General features: G+C 40.6%; 1 protein-coding gene across 1 annotated transcript in view; it reads left to right on the top strand.

Annotated features, from left to right (window-relative positions):
- The window catches only part of CRIM1 (cysteine rich transmembrane BMP regulator 1), an 869,940-nt gene that overhangs the window by 457,260 nt on the left and 392,855 nt on the right, over positions 1 to 19,825 (top strand). The window contains exon 5 of the mRNA XM_073672628.1: positions 1,567 to 1,688. Within this exon, the coding sequence (XP_073528729.1) occupies positions 1,567 to 1,688 (122 nt within the window). The remainder of the gene's footprint in view (positions 1 to 1,566; positions 1,689 to 19,825) is intronic.

Here is a 19,825-nt window from a genome sequence, read left to right as displayed (position 1 = left end):
TTTTAACTGAATATGAATAAAATTGATTATTTCTTAGTATTATAGCCTTTTGTCAGTGGCTTTTTCTGGATACTTTGTACCCAGATGTAGGTATATATATATATAGTAACCCACTGCTAATTAATTTATGGGGAGACTGACTTTATCATGACTCCAGCCAGATTTGACAATATATGTATTTTGAACATTTTTATTATTATATACTGTACGTCTGACGTTCACCCAAAATGTACTCATGTTTTACTAGATGTGATCATATCATCCATTCAAAAAACAGTTTGTAGTGACAGTACTTCAATGGGCTCTATCAGCTAAGCCGACCACCTTTTTATGTGATCAGATGTGACAGAGAAGGTGGCTGGCTTAGCTATCGAAACGTGCAGTCAGACATCCCTTAACACACAGTACTGGTCCAGTACTGAAACAGGGAACTTTGTTTTGTGGTGAGCAGAAAGTGGAACTTCGGAACATGGGACTGGAAGGGATAACTGACCATCGTTTTTTTTTTTACATAGTCAATGATCCAGAGAATTGAAACAAACATAAATAAATAATAATAAAAAAAAAAAAAAATACATTTAACTGATACATTTCCTTTAAGGTTAGTTCCCACAATGATTTTTGGAGAATTTTTCATTCTGCGACTTTTCACTGTAGAATTGCATGAGATGCGGAAAGTCCGCAAAAGCAGATGTAATCTGTACATGACTGTAGCAATAAAGTTTTGGCAAAGCCAAATATTAGGAAGTATCAATAACAAAACAGCTTTACTGAAAACATGTCATATGAAAAAGGGACAAATTACAGCATTAAAAACGCAAGGAAAAAACACTCAAAATGCAGTGAAAAAATGTGCAGAAATGCTGCAGAAAATCTGCAACATCAAAAACGCACCAAAAGCTCTTTGTGGGAATTTAGCCTTAAGCTACGTTCCCATGATGAGCTTTTGGTGGTAACGCATGTTACCTATTTTACTTAATGGGTGCAGAAATGCTGCACAACTTTTGCAAAATCAAAAACTCATCAAATATTCATGGTGGGAATGTAGCCTTACCCAAAGCAAAACTGACTATCCCTAAATTCTGCCACCCTCCCGGGAGGAGTAACTGCCTTGGTTGTTGCCCATTTGTACTCGTTATGTCATATACTCAGACGTGATGAATGCTCATTTAGGGGTCGTATATTTATGTCTTTGTGAGAACTGTCAGCAGCAGCCAGAAAGCGCTCCATAAATGACGGTGCTCTCTTCCATCAGGGCGATGCCATAATTATTGCTAATAAGACATTGGCAGATTTGATTGTAAGAAAGAACATGGCTTTATTCATTTCTCCTCAGTAGGGAAAGTGAATAAACCCTATTGATTTTGGCATGCCGTAGTCTAGTGATTCTGTGCACGGACTGATAATGCAGAACTTGTACCAGTAATAGACTGTCTTGACATCTGCTGGCAATGCCTAATGTACCTGGGGGTTCCCCTATGTTTTTAATTGGCACTTAATTATTTTTGCGAGGAATAAAGTGAACTGTAGCGCTGACACTTTCTCCACCTTTTTCCTTATCTGCAGATGTGAATGTCTCTCCGGGAACTGCAGCTTCCCTGTGTGTGAAGCAGGGTCAATCCCTCGGATAGTCTCACGAGGCAATGGAGCACCTGGGAAGTGCTGTGACATCTTTGAGTGCGTCAACGGTAAGCGGATTTCCTCTCGATTGACGGCGGAGGGAAGGGCTGGAGGGAAGTCACTTCTGTGCGTCAGCAGAAAAATTTGCAAAGTCTGTGTAACCAAATTAGAGGTTACAAAAAGGACAGTTCTCTTTAGTTCTTTAACCTTTCATGAGGTTTACAAGTTGCCGGGATCTCTTTAATTAACAGTTTTAGTGAAGATTACAGTTTGCATTCAGGCAGCACATCAATAAAAAGAAAGCCAAAAAAAAAGAAAGAAAGAACAGGGGAGATGCATCAAAGGTGATTTAATGATTTGTAGGCGTGGGGCCCCTCATTTATCTGATTTCATCACGCTCTTGTGTTTAATTCTAAATGAATTCATTGATGAGAACACTATTTTTTTTCCTTCGCTCCTTTGGTCAAGCTGCGAACTGTCTTATCTCTACCCATTACCCAAATAGGATCAAAAGCGGCAACTAACTTTCATGCATGTAAAGATTTTTGACGTGGTTGAAGTCCAAAGGAGATAAATCCCATCAAAAGAGATCAGCCGAAGGTAGCTTTATTTGATAGGACGTGGATGGCGGTGCTGATATTTTCCAAATGTAGCTGAACAAATAAGGAAGCTGTGTTCCTGGAGAGGGGCTTATCATGGAGCAGATCAGAGTCTTATATTTGGAGAAATCATATTACTTTATGGACAAGGTGTTACAAATAGCTGCGAGTCCAAATCACACATGCAGAGAAGGGTCCTGGGCCAATGTGATGCCCAATGTGAGCTCATCGGGGGGCACTTATAGAGAACACACAGTGCAGGCATGGATCCCATTACAATAAGAGAAATCTGCTATTTGTATAGTGTAGCTAGAAAATCAGGGAGAATAGGCTCTTTACTGTGGGTCTTTTCTGCCCAAGTAGCCATGGGTGAACCTAATCCAAGGATATGGACTTTATTCTGTGTCGGCATGGGTAAAGATAAGAACATAGAATTGATTTCCATATACATAGGTATAAAGGTGCATAGGAAAAATAGCACTTACAGTACTTTCTAATAATTGACGTTCCGCTATACAGAATTAAGCACAGAAGACTTGAAGGCTCTTAAGACCCTCATACACCTTAGTTAACTGTCGGCTGTAGGATACTTCAGCCGATCGTTTAACCGTCTGCTATTTCGGCTGCCTTTCCCATTCACTAGTGCGGTCGCTCTGCCGTGTGCTCCTGTGTTCTCCATGAGATAGCCGCTGCCAGTCATCTCTAGTGGCTGCTTATCTCAGAGAAAACAATTGGATCTGCGGATGAAATTAGTCATGCCAATTCCTTAAAGGGATTTTCCTGGACCATTTTATTTTTTTCTATGGGCCTAGGAACTTACAATCAGGAAATGGCTAACTACCTGCATGTTCTGCCCTCCACTGATCTCTGCCAGCTCAGAGCAGTCACAGACCGCTCCTGCCAGCGATTATGCGGCTTCTGCTGATATCACATTGACAGAGCCGCTGCTTCTCTTCTGTTCTGTTGACGGGATGTGACTGCTGATGTTAGGCTGATTGACAGCTGGCTTCCCACTGCCTTACTGCGGGGAGCCAGTTGTCAATCAGGATGACACCTGCAGTCATGCTCCATTGACAGAGCAGCGCAGAAGAGGAAGAACTGCTCTGTTGATGTGAAGCAGCAGAATCACCAGCAGGAGCGGGTCCTTACCCACCAGATAGAACAGGCAGGTAATTAGCAACTGCCTGCCTTTTAGTTCTTAGACTCATGGTAAAAAAATAACATTGTCCCAGATAACATCTTAAACTCCCCTGACGATCATCTGTCCAGGGCTTCCATACACATTAGACTGTTGGCCGAACCTTTCGCTATCTTTGGGTCCGGCCAGCCCTAGTCTAAAGTGTATGAGGGGCATTCGATATGTAAGTATTGGTCATTGCATATCTAGCAGAGTTTTCTAAATCTTAAAACCTAAGTTTTAACTTACAAGTTGGGTCCAATAAAAGACTTCAACTATCATGCTGAATTGCCCAGAAAGATCCTTGAACAATGCCTCGTCTAATTCGGGTAACACCTTTGTGTTTTAAACTCTGGGGGTAAAAATAACAAGCAAAGGAAAGGATATGGAACAAGCATTTTATACATTGCCCATTTGTGAAATACAAATAATATGTATTTTTTTTTTTACTTTAAATCTTAAAAGAATGTATTGTAGACATGCAGACGATTCATAAAGCGAGAGAATGCGGGCACAATAGATTAATAGTACGGAGCTCTGGCCGATGTATAAGGAATATATGCAGAAATCCAGAAAAGGAGAACACATATGTGTAAAAGTAGGACTGCGCCTTGGAAATTGAAAAAAATATTATTTTCATTTACAGAGAAACCAAAGTATACAACTAAAAACATTTAAAAGACAGCGCACATTATGCCAAAACCTCCATCTGCAACCCAAAGTAATGCTCAAAAGACAATGTCTACATGATCCTCACATGGAAAAAGAGACCATGACTTCACAAGGAACTATACAAAGATAATAAATATGTAGAAAGTAATTAATCTAACGAGCACAGGCGACAATATCCATCACTAAAGAGTCCAAGATAAATAGGCAAAAAATAATGCAGTGTCATAAAGAATACGCAGATAGCAAGACAGTGAGGATGTATAGATTGTGTGCATGGTCACCTAGGAACCTCAGCTCAGCCATGAGAGTAGTCCCCACCACTGATTATTATTATTTATTATTATAGCGCCATTTATTCCATGGCACTTTACATGTGAAAAAGGGGTATACGTACCATTGATGACAATATACGTGGGGATTATTTTCTGCAAATATATTATCTATGTATGCTTTTTATGGAATCAAGGGCTTTCTTTTTCCATATGTGGATCATGTGGACATTATCCTTTCAGTCTTATTTTGGGCTCAGGATTGACCTTCTGGTCTTTTAAGTGTTTTTATTTGTAGATTTTAGTTTTTTGTGTGAGTGTAGCTGATATATCTTTTCTACTTTGGTGTTGCTCTACTTTACTGTGTGCTGTTCATCACCCTAAAGTATAAAGATGCCTCTATAGTGTGAGTGCTCCAGTAATAAACTCTACATTGGGTGTTAGTTTTTAGACAAATATCAGATTATTAGACTAAGGCCTCAGTCAGACCTTTGTGTCTTATGGATGTGTTCTATCCATGTTCTCTACAGACAGAACTTGTGTCCTGCACTTTATTTTTTCGCAGAAAACAAAACAAAACCGAAAAGCAAAGATATCCATTGTTGAACTAATTTGCAAATCAAACTCACCTATTCAAGTGAATGGGTCTGTGAAAAGAAAAATTGTAGATAGCACTTGAATGCCATCCATGAGTCTCACGAATGCTGGCCATTTTTTATTTTTTTATGGATAGGAGAAGCTTGGAAAATGTATTTATTTTTTTGAATACGAGAAAAATAGATGGTGCACTGATGGTAAAATTGGACACACAGGACAAAAGTAGATGAAAATTAGAACAAGCACACCGGTGAAAAACAGTCTGTTTTTTATTGTACGCAAAAAATAAAAAATGCTGATACATTTCACTTTAGTGTTTCCTGCTGAATTTATCTGCTTGAGTTATATGGAATCAATGGTGCTATATAAACAAATAATAATAATAATAAAGCCTAGATTTTTTATTTACCCACAATAATTACGTGTAATTAGCAAATTTTACAGATCAGACTCTTCTGAAAAACCCATTTTACATAGAAAAGGTGGCAGCATATAGACTTCAAAGCAAAAAGTGAAGACACTGGGAAAACATTTATTATTTAGAATGATTGCCCATAATCAGCTAATATACAAACAAAAGTCCAGCAAAGGTTTTTGCTTTATGTTAGTACTAATAACAAAAGAGGTGTTAAGAAATAGGAGGCTTCCTCCATCAGTGTCAATCATCCTTATATCCTACTTTAAAGTAGACCGCCATTTACTGTATATAAAAGAACAAACTGTTGCAATAAAATTGACAGATTTAATCTAGTGAGTGAGAGGTACGATCAGCTCCTTATCAAATCACCATTGATTACAATTGCTCAGTATTTATAGCACGTTGATTGTAATTACGGGCTTTATATGCTGTAGTAATTAGTTGCTCTCCTTACCAGTGTGCGTTCCAATTGTAAATTACTTAATTCCAAAGTTTCTCAGTAAATAAATATTCTGATGGAATCAGAACAGAAGTTTTAGACAAAGCAAAGCTGAATTTCTTTAAAGGAAATCTGTCACCCCCTGGGAGATATCAGAGCTCTACTATGGCCATACAGGGTATAGAAAAGTAAATCTATACATACCTGTATGGCCCATAGTAGAGGTCTGATTGCAGAGAAAAGTGTTTTTATAAACTCGGTTTTCCACAGGCTTGGCGTCCCCCGGATGCCAAGTAATCACCCTCCCGCCTATGTGCTTATTATTCCCCCAAATCCCCGCCTCTCTGCTTAATTATCATATTCCCTCCCTCCCCTGCATGTCACAGGTCCTGTGATGTGCACTGTGCTCCCTGACTTCCCGGGCATGCACAAAGCGCAGCTCACATAGAGAGCGCTTTGCTTCCTCCGGGCCCCGTCTGACTGTACACTGCGCTGCAGGGTTCTATTGCGCAGGCGCCGGAAAGTGACAGTGACTCCCCGGCGCCTGCGCAATAGAAACCTGCGGCGCAGTGTACAGTCAGACGGGGCCCGGAGGAAGCAAAGCGCTCTCTATGTGAGCTGCGCTTTGTGCATGCCCGGGAAGTCAGGGAGCACAGTGCACATCACAGGGCCCTGTGACATGCAGGGGAGGGGGGATATAATTAAGCATATAGGCGGGGATTTGAGGGAATAATAAGCACACAGGCAGAGATTACTTGGCGTCCGGGGGACGCCAAGATTGTGGAAAACCGAGTTTATAAAAACACTTTTCTCTGCAATCAGACCTCTACTATGGGCCATACAGTTATGTATATATTTACTTTTCTATACTTATGGCCATAGTAGAGGTCTGATAACTCCAAAGTGATGACAGATTCCCTTTAAATGAGTTACATGTAGATCTTCCACTGCACTTGTCATCGGGAATTATCATTTCTATAATTAAACTGATTACCAACTGACTGTAAATCCCTAAAATAATGAATTATGCTCTTCATGGTATGATTATATACAGTCATGGCCAAAAGTATTGAGAATGAGACAAATAGTAATTTTTCCAAAGTTTACTGCTTCATTTTTTGTAATGGCAATTTGCATATACTCCTGAATGTCAAAGAGTGATCAGCTTAACAGCAATTACTGTACTTGCAAAGTCAATATTTGCCCAGAAAATGAACTTTAACCCCCAAAACACATTTCAACATCATTGCAGTCCTGCCTTAAAAGCAGCAGCTAACATCGTTTTAGTGATTGATCCATTAACACAGGTGTGGGTGTTGATGAGGACAGGGCTGGCGATCAATCAGTTATGATTAAGTAAGAATGACATCACTGGACACTTTAAAAGGAGGCTGGTTCTTGGTATCATTGTTTCTCTTCAGTTAACCATGGTTATCTCTAAAGAAACACGTGCAGCCATCATTGCACTGCACAAAAATGGCCTAACAGGGAAGAGTATCGCAGCTACAAAGATTGCACCTCAGTCAACAATCTATCGCATCATCAAGAACTTCAAGGAGAGAGCTTCCATTGTTGTCAAAAAGGCTCCAGGGCGCCCAAGAAAGACCAGCAAGCGCCAGGACCGTATCTTAAAACTGTTTCAGCTGCGGGATCGGACTACCAGCAGTGCCGAGCTTGCTCAGGAATGGCAGCAGGCTGGTGTGAGTGCTTCTGCACGCACTGTGAGGCGGAGACTCTTTGAGCAAGGGCTGGTTTCAAGGAGGGCAGCAAAGAAGCCACTTCTCTCCAGAAAAACCATCAGGGACGGACTGATATTCTGCAAAAGGTACAGGGAGTGGACTGCTGAGGACTGGGGCAAAGTCATTTTCTCTGATGAATCCCCTTTTCGATTGTTTGGGACATCTGGAAAACAGCTTATTCGGAGAAGAAGAGGTGAGCGCTACCACCAGTCTTGTCTCATGCCAACTGTAAAGCATCCTGAAACCATTCATGTGTGGGGTTGCTTCTCAGCCAAGGGAATCGGCTCACTCACAGTCTTGCCTAAAAACACAGCCATGAATAAAGAATGGTACCAGAATGTCCTCCAAGAGCAACTTCTCCCAACCGTCCAAGAGCAGTTTGGCGCCCAACAATGCCTTTTCCAGCATGATGGAGCACCTTGCCATAAAGCAAAGGTGATAACTAAATGGCTCATGGAACAAAACATAGAGATTTTGGGTCCATGGCCTGGAAACTCCCCAGATCTTAATCCCATTGAGAACTTGTGGTCAATCATCAAGAGACGGGTGGACAAACAAAAACCAACAAATTCTGGCAAAATGCAAGCATTGATTATGCAAGAATGGACTGCTATCAGTCAGGATTTGGTCCAAAAGTTGATTGAGAGCATGCCAGGGAGAATTACAGAGGTCTTGAAGAAGAAGGGGCAACACTGCAAATATTGACTTGCTGCATTAACTCATTCTAACTGTCAATATAACCTATTGGTACTCATAATATGATTGCAATTATATTTCTGTATGTGATATAAACATCAGACAAACACTAATAAAAACCAAAGGCCAGCAGATCATGTGAAAATATAATTTTGGTGTCATTCTCAAAACTTTTGGCCATGACTGTACACAGTACTGTGAAAACGTTTTAGGCAAGTGTGGAAAGAATGATGCAAAGAATGCTTTCCAAAATAGAAGTGTTACTAACTTATTTTTATCAACTTACAACACACAAAGTTATTGAACAAAAGAAACCTCAATCAGATCAATACTTCGTGTGACCACCCTGTGTCTTCAAAACAGCATCAATTCTTCTAAAAACACTTGCACACAGTTTTATAAGGAAATTGGCAGGGAGGTTGTTGCAAACTGTTGAGAACTGACCCCAGATCTTCTGTGAATGTAGGCTTGCATAAATCCTTTTGTCTCTTTGTGTAATGACAGACTCAATGATGTTACGATCAGGGCTCTGGGCATTTCCAGGTTTCTGAAGATAGTTCTTAATGACATTGGCTGTATATTTTGGGTTATTGTAGAATAATTTTGGAGCCAATTAAATTCCTCCCTGATGATAAGTACAGTATCCTCCTTTATCTCTTCAGTATTGAGGACACCATTCATTTGGACAAAATCCTCAACCCCATTTGCTGAAATGCAGCTACAAACTTGCAAGGAACCTCCACCATGCTTCACTGTTGCCTGCAGACACTCATTATATTACTGCTTTCAAGCCCTTTGGCAAACAACCCAGATATTACAGCCAAATATTTCACATTTTGACTTTAGTCCAGAGCACCCACTGCATTTTTTCTGCCTCCAAGTTCCTATGTTTTCATGCCTAGTTGAATTGCTTTACTGTATATTGTTTCCATGTCGAACGTATGCATTTTTATGCAGACATCTTCCATGAAAAAAACTTCTAGCCAGACTTTTCCAAACAGTAGATCAGTATAGCTGGGTCCCACTGATTGCTGCCAGTTCTGAGCTGATGACACTCTTGGACATCTTCTGATTTTGAAGAGAAGAAAGCATGATGTGTATTTTTTCTGGTCACTAAGTGTCCTTACTCGTGAGTCTACGGTCATCAACCTTGCACATTGCTTGGTGCGTCTTCAAAAAAGATTGAACAGCTTTTTTGAAACCCCAGTCTGCTTTGAAATCTGACCTGGGAGAGACCTTGCTTATGTAGTATAACTACCTTGTGTCTTGTTGCTGTACTCAGTCTTGCCATAGTGTATGTCCTGTGATATGAAACTGTCTTCCACATCCTCACCTTTAAAACAGTTTGACTGTTCCTCACCCAGTTTTAAGAGTCCTTCATAGAGAACATTCAGTAGGTGGGTCTAATTTTTGCTTTTATTTCTGGAGGAGACAAGACAACGTATAGACTGTAAACATGTTTTAAGGTCTAGTGCAGGCATGTGCATGGTTTTATTACTTATATGAACTGTAAGTAACATTATCATATTTGTTCTTAAATTAAAGGGTATTTCAGCCTATGTTGAATAGGCAATAACTTTTAGATTGGTGTGCTTTCTACCACTGGGACCTTTACCAGCGCCTGCGCCGCTTCACTGCAGTCCTCAAGAGCGAGATCTGCGAGGCAGAGAAGGAGGTAATACGAGGGCGGGTCAGACGAGTGAAAGAGGCGTGTTTTTCTGGGCACAGCACCGCTCTTTCTCTTTTTCCCATACCCCGGGCGTCCCGGACGCCTGCAGCTTGCTTCACTTACACTTTCCCGGTGATTCGCCCCCTCACCTCGTCACTGCAGTCCTCAGGAGCGAGATCAGAGAGGCAGAGAAGGAGGTACCGGTAATAGGATACAAGGGCGGGCCAGAGGGATGTGCTACCGCTCTGATAGTCTTGGAGACAGGGAGGGCTTATAAATTACCATAAATACCGTATTTTTAGGACTATAAGACGCACCAGACCATAAGATGCACCTAGGTTTTAGAGGAGGAAAGTAGAAAAAAAAATGTAAGCAAAAAATATGTTCACGATGCACTTTTAAGGGGTTCTTCTGCTGACACTGGTATAGGGGTAATGTCCCCCAATTCTGACAATATCCCCCATCCTGGTATATATGCCCCCCCCATTCCTTTTATTCGTGGCCCCCATCCCTCCATTCTGGTATGCATGGAACCCCTCCATCCTGGTATGCATGGAACCCCTCCATCCTGGTATGCATTGAACTCCTCATCCTTATCCTGGTATACATGGCACCCCTCATCCCCATCCTGGTATGCATGGCACCCCTCATCCCTATCCTGGTATGCATGGCACCCCTCATTCCTATCCTGGCATGCATGACACCCCTCAACCCTATCCTGGTATGCATGGCACCCCTCATCCCTATCCTGGTATGCATGGCACCCCTCATCCCTATCCTGGTATTCATGACACCCTCATCTCTGTCCTGGTATGCATGGCACCCCTCATCCCTGTCCTGGTATGCATGGCACCCCTCATCCCTGTCCTGGTATGCATGGCACCCCTCATCCCTATCCTGGTATGCATGGCACCCCTCATCCTTGTCCTGGTATGCATGGCACCCCTCATCCTTGTCCTGGTATGCATGGCACCCCTCATCCTTGTCCTGGTATGCATGGCAACCCTAATCCCTATTCTGGTATGTATGGCCCCCCTCATCCTTATCCTGGTATGTATGGCCCCTCATCCTTATCCTGGTATGTATGGCCCCCTCAGCCTTATCCTGGTATGTATGGCCCCCTCATCCTTATTTTGGTATGCATGGTCCCCCTAATCCCCATCATGCTGCACATGAAAAAAATAAACACTCCTTCTCACCTTTCTTCTCTCCTCCAGCGCTGCGTCCTGTCTGCCCACACTGATCTCGCCATGTGAGCCGCACATGGTGTCAATACCATGCGCGGCTCACAAGGAGAGATCAGCTGCCGGAAGTCACTGCTCCCCACGCCTGGACTGTATGCGCGGGGAGCAGTGACTTCATGCTCCTTAATAGCCGGCACACAGCGTAGCCGCATTGCGGCTCCTGCTGCTGTTGGGCGATCGCGTGTGCCCCCTATTAAAGGGCTTGAATATTCACCCCTCCCTACGCACCTGGGCATGGAGAGAGGTTGAATATTCATGCCATTTAACAGCGGGCAAAGGCGATGCCGCAGGAGCCGCGCTGCGGTTACACTGTGTGCCGCTATTAAGGAATATGAATATTCAGTGCCCCATGGGCGTGGGGAGCACTGAATATTCATTTTCTTTAGCAGCGGGGACAGTGTAAGCTGCAGCTGGCGGCTGCTGCCTCCTGTGCCCCGCTCCTCTGCGGCTACCGCTCCCCCCACACCCCACACATCATATATATATATGTATACCCCCTCCTCCCCCAACATTTGGACTATAAGGGTATACGCCCTATAAGATGACACCCGGCTTATAAGATGACTCCTGACTTTTGAGGAGATTTTCAGGGGTTAAAAAGTTGTCTTATACGTCGGAAAATACGGTAATTTTTTTTAAATACATGTAACTCAAAAACTTGATTTATTTCCCTTTAATTATTCTTTAGTTTTAATACAAATCTATCAAATCATCTTAGTCTTCACAAATGTTGCGTAATAAAAATTGTGGAAGTTATCGTCTCAGTGGACAGAAACTTTTCTTATTTTAATCACTTGTTGACGTAAAACATTATTATTTTTTGTTAATAACTCCATTTAGGATTGAAGCTATCATCAAGATTTATACGTAATAATGTAATTTTCCAGTCATTGGCTTTTAGGTCAACAAGCTACATTTGTAGGACATCTGATTTCAGAATAACAAGTTCTTTGTGGCTCATTATGTGTTGTTATGCGGTATTACTGGTTATTCTCCACAAGAGACTAGTTGAGGGCAGACATACTGTACCTAATAATGATAGCTATACAAAGAAAATGATAAAGTCCGCTCACCTATAAACTCCTTCCCGGTGTTTCCTCCTTTCTGCTCGGATAGCAGCAAGCTGCTGCATCGAACACAACTTCAGACCAAAATCCAGCGAATGAGGAGACTCCAGGGATGTGGTGTAATTAAAATTTCCATTTATTTGAAGGATGATATTTCCATAAAAAATGCACTTACAAAAAGAGCCAATTCACACCATATCGGCAAACAGAGTAAAAAAACGCTACGCCTTTCGGCTTAGAAAAGCCTTAATCATGGTACATACATTGTAATACAAGCAGGGTATAAATACAAAAGAACAGCAAACTGACAAAGGAAGTCCAATCAGTTAACTAATTAATTCTTGTGACGTTCAGGTGTTACATCTTCGTTTCCAAGTTGGAGACAGGCTTTTTTCTTTTTGTGATTATTTAATGCTACAGACGTTATAATAAAAGTCCTGACATTGAAGTTTCTGGCAAGAGAATTGAAACAAATTGGCTGAACAGAATAGATTCTGCATGTTGGAAACAGAATATATACCAACAAAATATATGTATGTATAGCTGAATAAAAAATCTCCCACAATGGGAGGTGACCGGTTTAGTTTGTCCGGTTTATTCCAGCTTTCATGTAGATATCCATATATATTGTACTACCGTATATAGTAAAACGATTATTTTCAATTATCCATTGCTATATACAAAAAAATGTTGACATTATTTATTAGTATATATGGAGCGAAAAATTACTTAGTTTGCTGTCAAAAAAGAAATTGATAACTTTTTGTTCACAATGACCTGTTATTAATGTGTTGTTATTATTATTATTATTATTATTATTATTAATTTCTCCTCCACTTATTTCTCTATAACAGAAAAAGAAAGAAAAATATCTCATTGTGAATTATTTTTTTTTTGCTTAACCCCTTTAAGGTCCGCTCCCGGCACATTATCACCCGCAATGCTGCGATCAAAGTCGATCCCACTATTGCGGGGGCAAGGGAAGGCGATCGGCATACTCACCTCTCGTGCCGGCGTCCAGAGATGTCTGCCGCTGCTTCCCAGATGTTGCCATGACGACCCAATGTCGTCATGACAACATCCGGGTCACCAGACAGCAGGAAGATATTTTGGTCTTGCGCAGTGCAAAGCTGACAGCCTGCATAGCACAGGGATGTTGCTCCATCTCTATGCTATCCAGGCTATCAGAATAAAAAAAAGTGGAAGTCCCGTAGTGGGACAAAGAATAAAAATAAAAAAAGTGTCAGAAAGTGAAAAAAAAATTTGTAAAAAAAAAAATATATATATATATATATATATATATATATATATATATAAAAAAATCACTAAAAATATAATGTACCCATCAATAAACATTATTATGGAAAAAAAAAAAAAAAGTACACATATTTGGTATCGCCGCTTCCGAAACGACCTGACCTATAAAACTGACCCACTAGTTAACCCCTTTAGTGAACACGGTAAAAAATAAAAATAAAAACTAAGCAAAAAGCAATGCTTTATCATCATAACGCCAAACAAAAAATGGAATAACACGCGATCAAAAAGACAAATATAAATAAAAATGGTACCGCTGAAAACGTCATCTTGTCCCACAAAAAAACAAGCCACCGTACAGCTCCATCAGCCAAAAAATAAAAAAGTTATAGCTCTCAGAATAAAGCGATGCAAAAAAATTATTTTTTTCTGTAAAATAGCTTTTATTGTGTAAAAGCGGCAAAACATAGAAAAACTATATAAATGTGGTACCACTGTAAACGTACTGACCCGAAGAATAAAGTTAACTTATCAATTTTACCACACGCGGAACAGTATAAAAAAATAAACACAATTTTGTTTATTCTGCCTCCCAAAAATCGGAATCGAAAGCGATCAAAAAATGTCACGTGCCTGAAAATGGCACCAATAAAAAAGTCAACTCATCCCGCAAAAAACAAGCCGTCACATGACTCTGTCGGGCAAAATATGGAAAAATTATAGCCCTCAAAATATGGCGATGCAAAAACTAAATTTTACAAAAAAATGCGTCTTTTAGTGTGTGACAGCTGTCAATCATAAAAACCCGATATGATTCTGGTATCGCTGTAATCGCATCGACCTGAAAAATAAAGTCATCTAATCACTTATACCTCACGAGGAACGGCGTAAAAAATAAACTAGGGTTAGGGTTGTGCTAGGGTTAGGGTTGGGCTAGCGTTGGGCTAGGGTCAGGATTGGGGCTTGGGTTAGGGTTGGGCTAGGGTTGTGCTAGGGTTGGGGTTAGGGTTGGGCTAGGGTTGGGGTTGGGGTTGGGGTTAGGGTTGGGCTAGGGTTAGGGTTGGGCAAGGGTTAGGGTTGCGCTAGGGTTGGGGTTAGGATTGGGCTAGGGTTAGGGTTGGGCTAGGGTTGTGCTAGGGTTGGGGTTAGGGTTGGGCTAGGGTTGGGCTAGAGTTAGGGTTGGGCTAGGGTTAGCGTTGTGCTAGGGTTAGGTTTGGGCTAGGGTTGGGGTTAGGGTTGGGCTAGCGTTAGGGTTGGGCTAGGGTTGGGGTTATGGTTGGGGTTGGGGCTAGGGTTGGGCTAGGGTTGAGGTTGGGGTTAGAGTTGGGCTAGTGTTGGGCTAGGGTTAGGGTTGGGATTTTTTTCAAAAGTAAAAAAAGGATGACGATATGGCGACTAGTTTTGAGCACAAGTGCTCGCTACTTGAGTTTACATCGGGTGCTCGGGTATGGACTGAGTATCGCGGGTGCTCGAGTGACATGCTCGAGTCTCTGCCCCATATGCTTTGCAGACAAAAAGCTCCCTGGGATTGCCTGCCATGCATGAGCGATACCCGCATGTTTTTTTTTGGGTGTCTAATAACCGTGAAACATGCGGGCGGGGACTCGAGCATGTCACTCGAGCACCCGCGATACATGGTGCATACCTGAGTTCCTAGTGCATACCTGAGTAACTGATGCAAACTCAAGTAGCGAGCACTTGGCACTTGCGCTCAAGACTAATGACAACTTATTCAACATGATGACCTAATGTTATCAAATTCTGTCGTACCTCTGGGTTCAAAATGTTCGCTATACCCCTTGATAAAATCCTTGCGGGCTGTAGTTTCCAAAATGGGGTCACTTGTGGGGGGTTTCCACTATTTAGGCACATCAGAGGTTCTCCAAACGCAACATGGCGTCCGCTCTCGATTCGAGACAATTTTGCGTTCAAAAAGTCACACAGTGCTCCTTCTCTTCTGAACTCTGCAGTGTGCCCAAACACTGTATTTTCCCCAAATATGGGCTATTGGCGTACTCAGGAGAAATTGCGCAAAAGTTTTTGGGGTCCATTTTCTCCTCTTACCCTTGTGAAAATAAGAAAAATTAGGGCTAAAACTTAATTTTTGTGGAAAAAATTAGATTTTTTTATTTTCACGGCTCCATGTTATAAATTCTGTAAAGCACTTGGGGGTTCAGGGTGCTCACCACACATCTAGATAAGTTCCCTGAGGGGTCTAGTTTCCAAAATGGTGTCACTTGTGGGGGATTTCCACTGGTGCTCCTTCCCTTCCGAACACTGCCATATGTCCAAGCAGTGGTTTTCCCCCACATATGGGGTATCTGCTTACTCAGGAGAAATTGCAAAACAAACTGCTTGCTGCAATTTCTCCTGTTACCCTTATGAAAATGCAAAATTGGGGGCTGAAAAACATTTTTGTGGGAAAAATGTGAAAATTGTATTTTTACGGCTCAATGTTATAAACTTCTGTGAAGCACCTAGATAAGTTCCCTGAGGGGTCTAGTTTCCAAAATGGTGTCACTTTTGGGAGGTTTCCACTGTTTAGGCACATCAGGGGCTCTCCAAACGCAACATGGCTTCCGCTAATTATTCAGGCAAATTTTACATTAAAAAAGTCAAATGGCGCTCCTTCCCTTCCGAGCTCTGCCATGCGCCCAAACATTGTTTTTTCCCCACATATGGGGTATCTGCGTGCTCAGGGGAATTTGCACAACAAATTTTGGGGTCCTTTTTTTCCTGTTACCCCTGCGAAAATAAAAAAAAGTGCGTCTAAATTAACATTTTTGTGAAAAAAGTTAAATGTTAATTTTTTTCTTCCACATTCCAAAAATTCCTGTGAAGCACCTGAAGGGTTAATAAAGTTCTTGAATGTGGTTTTGAGCACCTTGAGGGGTGCAGTTTTTAGAATGGTGTCACTTTTGGGTATTTTCTGTCATAAAGACCCCTCACAGTGACTTCAAATGTGATGTGGTCCCTAAAAAAATGGTTTTGCAAATTTTGTTGGAAAAATGAGAAATCGCTGGTCAACTTTTAACCCTTATAGCTCCCTAATAAAAAAAAATTGGGTTACAAAATTGTGCTGATGTAAAGTAGACATGTGGGAAATGTTATTTATTAACTATTTTGTGTGACATATCGCTCTGATTTAAGGGCATAAAAATTCAAATTTTGAAAATTGCAAAATTTTCGTCAAATTTCCATTTTTTTTCACAAATAAGCGCAAGTGATATCGAAGAAATTTTACCACAATCATGAAGTACAATATGTCACAAAAAAAGAATCTCAGAATCAAGGAGATCCGTTGAAGCGTTCCAGAGTAATTACCTCATAAAGTGACAGTGGTCAGAATTGTAAAAATCGGCCTGGTCATTAACGTGCAAACCACCTTGGGTTGTAAAGGGGTTAATTATTCTTCGCTTCAAACGCTTGTTCACACTCGTTTGGTTTCACATCCACTTTTCACTTTAATTTCTAGAAATGGTTAAATTGACCATATGTTCCACAATCTGAATATTTATTGCACGTTAATGTGTAAGAAGGAGAGAGAGAAATGCACATCGGAGACTCATTTAATTTTTGGGGGTTTCTTTCCTCTCCCATTTATCCTAGAGATAGCACTGGATGGTAACATGATCTTAATTATTATTGTAAAACAAGATCCCTTCTAACATTCACGCCGACAGGTGTTCTTGTATCCAGCTTGAACATCCAGTAGCTTTCCCTACTGAAATCACTGCCCCGTGCAGATCGTCTTACTCTTTCTATACCACAGAACTTCAGCTTGGTGGTATCACCCCCATGACAAGCAGTAAAATGCCTGGATATTGCTGAAATTCCCACCTTTAAGTCTCCAACTGCATCAGACATATGTCTTCTAATGCGTCTTTTTACAGGGCCAGTTGTACACCCTACATATTGGAGTTTACACTCGATGCACTGCACCAAGTAAATCACCCCTGTGGTGTCACAATTTATAAAATCCTGTATGGGGTATGTGATACCTGTACTAACAGAGGAAAAGTCCTTGCATTTAATGATATGTTTGCAGCTGTCGCATATATTTTTGCTGCATCCATAAAAGCCAGTACCCTTCAGTATTTGATTTATTTTCAATAAATAAGCTGGGTGACACCAAAGATCCGATTGTAGGGGCTTTTTTGGCTGAGAAACGGATTTGGTTGTTTTCTAGCACTTATTTTACTTTCCTATCTTGGTACAGTATTGGTAAAAAAAAATTAATAACATTAATAATTTTATTATAGTCCCTGCTGTATTGAGTGGTGAAATAAATGACATTATCTGTAGGTAATTTTTTCACGTTATCTTTTATGAGAAATCCCTGTTGATTTTACTCACTTTTTTTTCAGCTTTTTTTAATGTTTTATGAGAGTAGCCTCTAAGTTCAAGCTTTTCACACTTCTTTTTTATTTCACCACTGACTAACTTGGGGTCAGAGCAGGTCCTTTTTACTCTTAATAGTTCTCCGTATGGGATATTATTCACCACGTGTCGAGGGTGGCATGAATTGGATTTCAAAATGCTGTTCACATCAGTTTCTTTATTGTAGGGAAGAACCACAACTTGCGATGACCCCTTGTTGGTGCGGACCATGACGTCCAAAAAATTAATTTCGGTTTCCTGATAATTATAAGTAAATTTAAGATTGAAATTATTATTATTCAAAAAGACAATAAATTCTTTTGCATCATTATCATCGCCATTCCACACCAACAGGAGGTCAAAAAGTTATCAATTTCTTTTTTGACAGCAAACTGTAAGTAATTTTTCGTTCCATTCATACTAATAAATAATGCCAACATATCTTTTGTAATGGATAATTGAAAATAATAGTTTTATTATATACGGTAGTACAATATATATGAATATCTAGATGAAAGCTGGAATAAACCAGATGAACTAAACTGGTCACCTCCCATTGTGGGAGATTTTTTATCCAGCTATACTTACATATATTTCGTTGGTATATATTCTGTTTCGTATACTTATTACTGTTTCCAACATGCAGAATCTATTCTGTTCAGCTAATTTGTTTCAATTCTCTTGCCAGAAACTTCAATGTTAGGACTTTTATTATAACGTCTGTAGCATTAAATAACCACAAAAAGAAAAAAGCCTGTCTCCAACTTGGAAACGAAGATGTAACACCTGAACGTCACAAGAATTAATTAGTTAACTGATTGGACTTCCTTTGTCAGTTTGCTGTTCTTTTGTATTTATACCCTGCTTGTATTCCAATGTATGTACCATGATTAAGGCTTTTCTAAGACGAAACGTGTAGCGTTTTTTTTACTCTGTTTGCCTATGTGGTGTGAATTGGCTCTTTTTGTAAGTGCATTTTTTACGGAAATATCAGTCTTCAAATAAATGGAAATTTTAATTACACCACATCGCTGGAGTCTCCTCACTGGCTGGATTTTGGTCTGAAGTGAAGGTACCTAATAATGATGGCGTGGACAATAGATAACACATCAGCATATGTCTGCCACCATACAGCTTAGCAGATGAGGGTCATTCCAGGACATGAAGAAAAGGGGCTTTGCGTGCACCAGTAGACACATTGACTGCTTCATGCAGCCTACTGGATGTTGCGTCTCTCTGCTAGCCCGTTTGATTTTATTATGGGAACAGTCACCTCTCATTTTTTCTAGTCTGGGCAGTAGAACAAATCTCTGGGAAATGGAGCCTTACAATGACAAGCTTTATAGCTGATGCAAAGCCTGACAGCTCAGCCTTTCTGCGCCTCACCCATTCTGCTGCCTTGCCCACTACAGTGCTTGGTTGGTTTGATGGACAGGTGCACAACACCATAATGGAGATTCCAGACATTATTATATAGTTCATTTGTTTTCATTAGTGTCACAATGATCCATTTCATTTTCCGTTCATAGTCCCAGTTCCATCTTCCTCTGCATTGGCCGTCACATTTCTGCTGGATGGGTCAATCACTAATATATGGTCTAGGATTTGTTTTGTAGCCTTGATAAGAATGTTTAACATTTTTTAGTTTTTAGGACATGTCACACTTTCCACAATGTAATCTGCTTATATATAACCGCTTACATTGTATTTATTATCTATCTTTTTGTTGATGTAAGGGTCCCCACCCCACCGCTTTCTATTTCCTGGTTCAATGTGAACACGCAGAAAATGGCCACTTAGTAGAGATGAGCGGATCCGCCTTGGTTCGAAATCACTTGTTTTGGTTTTACTCAAAAATTAATTTTGCATAAAAGTTATTTGATGTGAATTAAATGTTCCTTATTTTGCCCTTGAGACCCTATAGCATAATAAACGTAGAATGTAACAAAAATGTAAAAAATAATTATTACTAACCTGACCGC

The sequence above is a fragment of the Phyllobates terribilis genome, unplaced genomic scaffold (genome assembly GCF_046119375.1).
Source record: "Phyllobates terribilis strain yellow unplaced genomic scaffold, ASM4611937v1 Scaffold_3__8_contigs__length_932513732, whole genome shotgun sequence".
Lineage (NCBI taxonomy): Eukaryota > Metazoa > Chordata > Amphibia > Anura > Dendrobatidae > Phyllobates > Phyllobates terribilis.
This window is presented reverse-complemented; position numbering and strand designations above follow the sequence as displayed.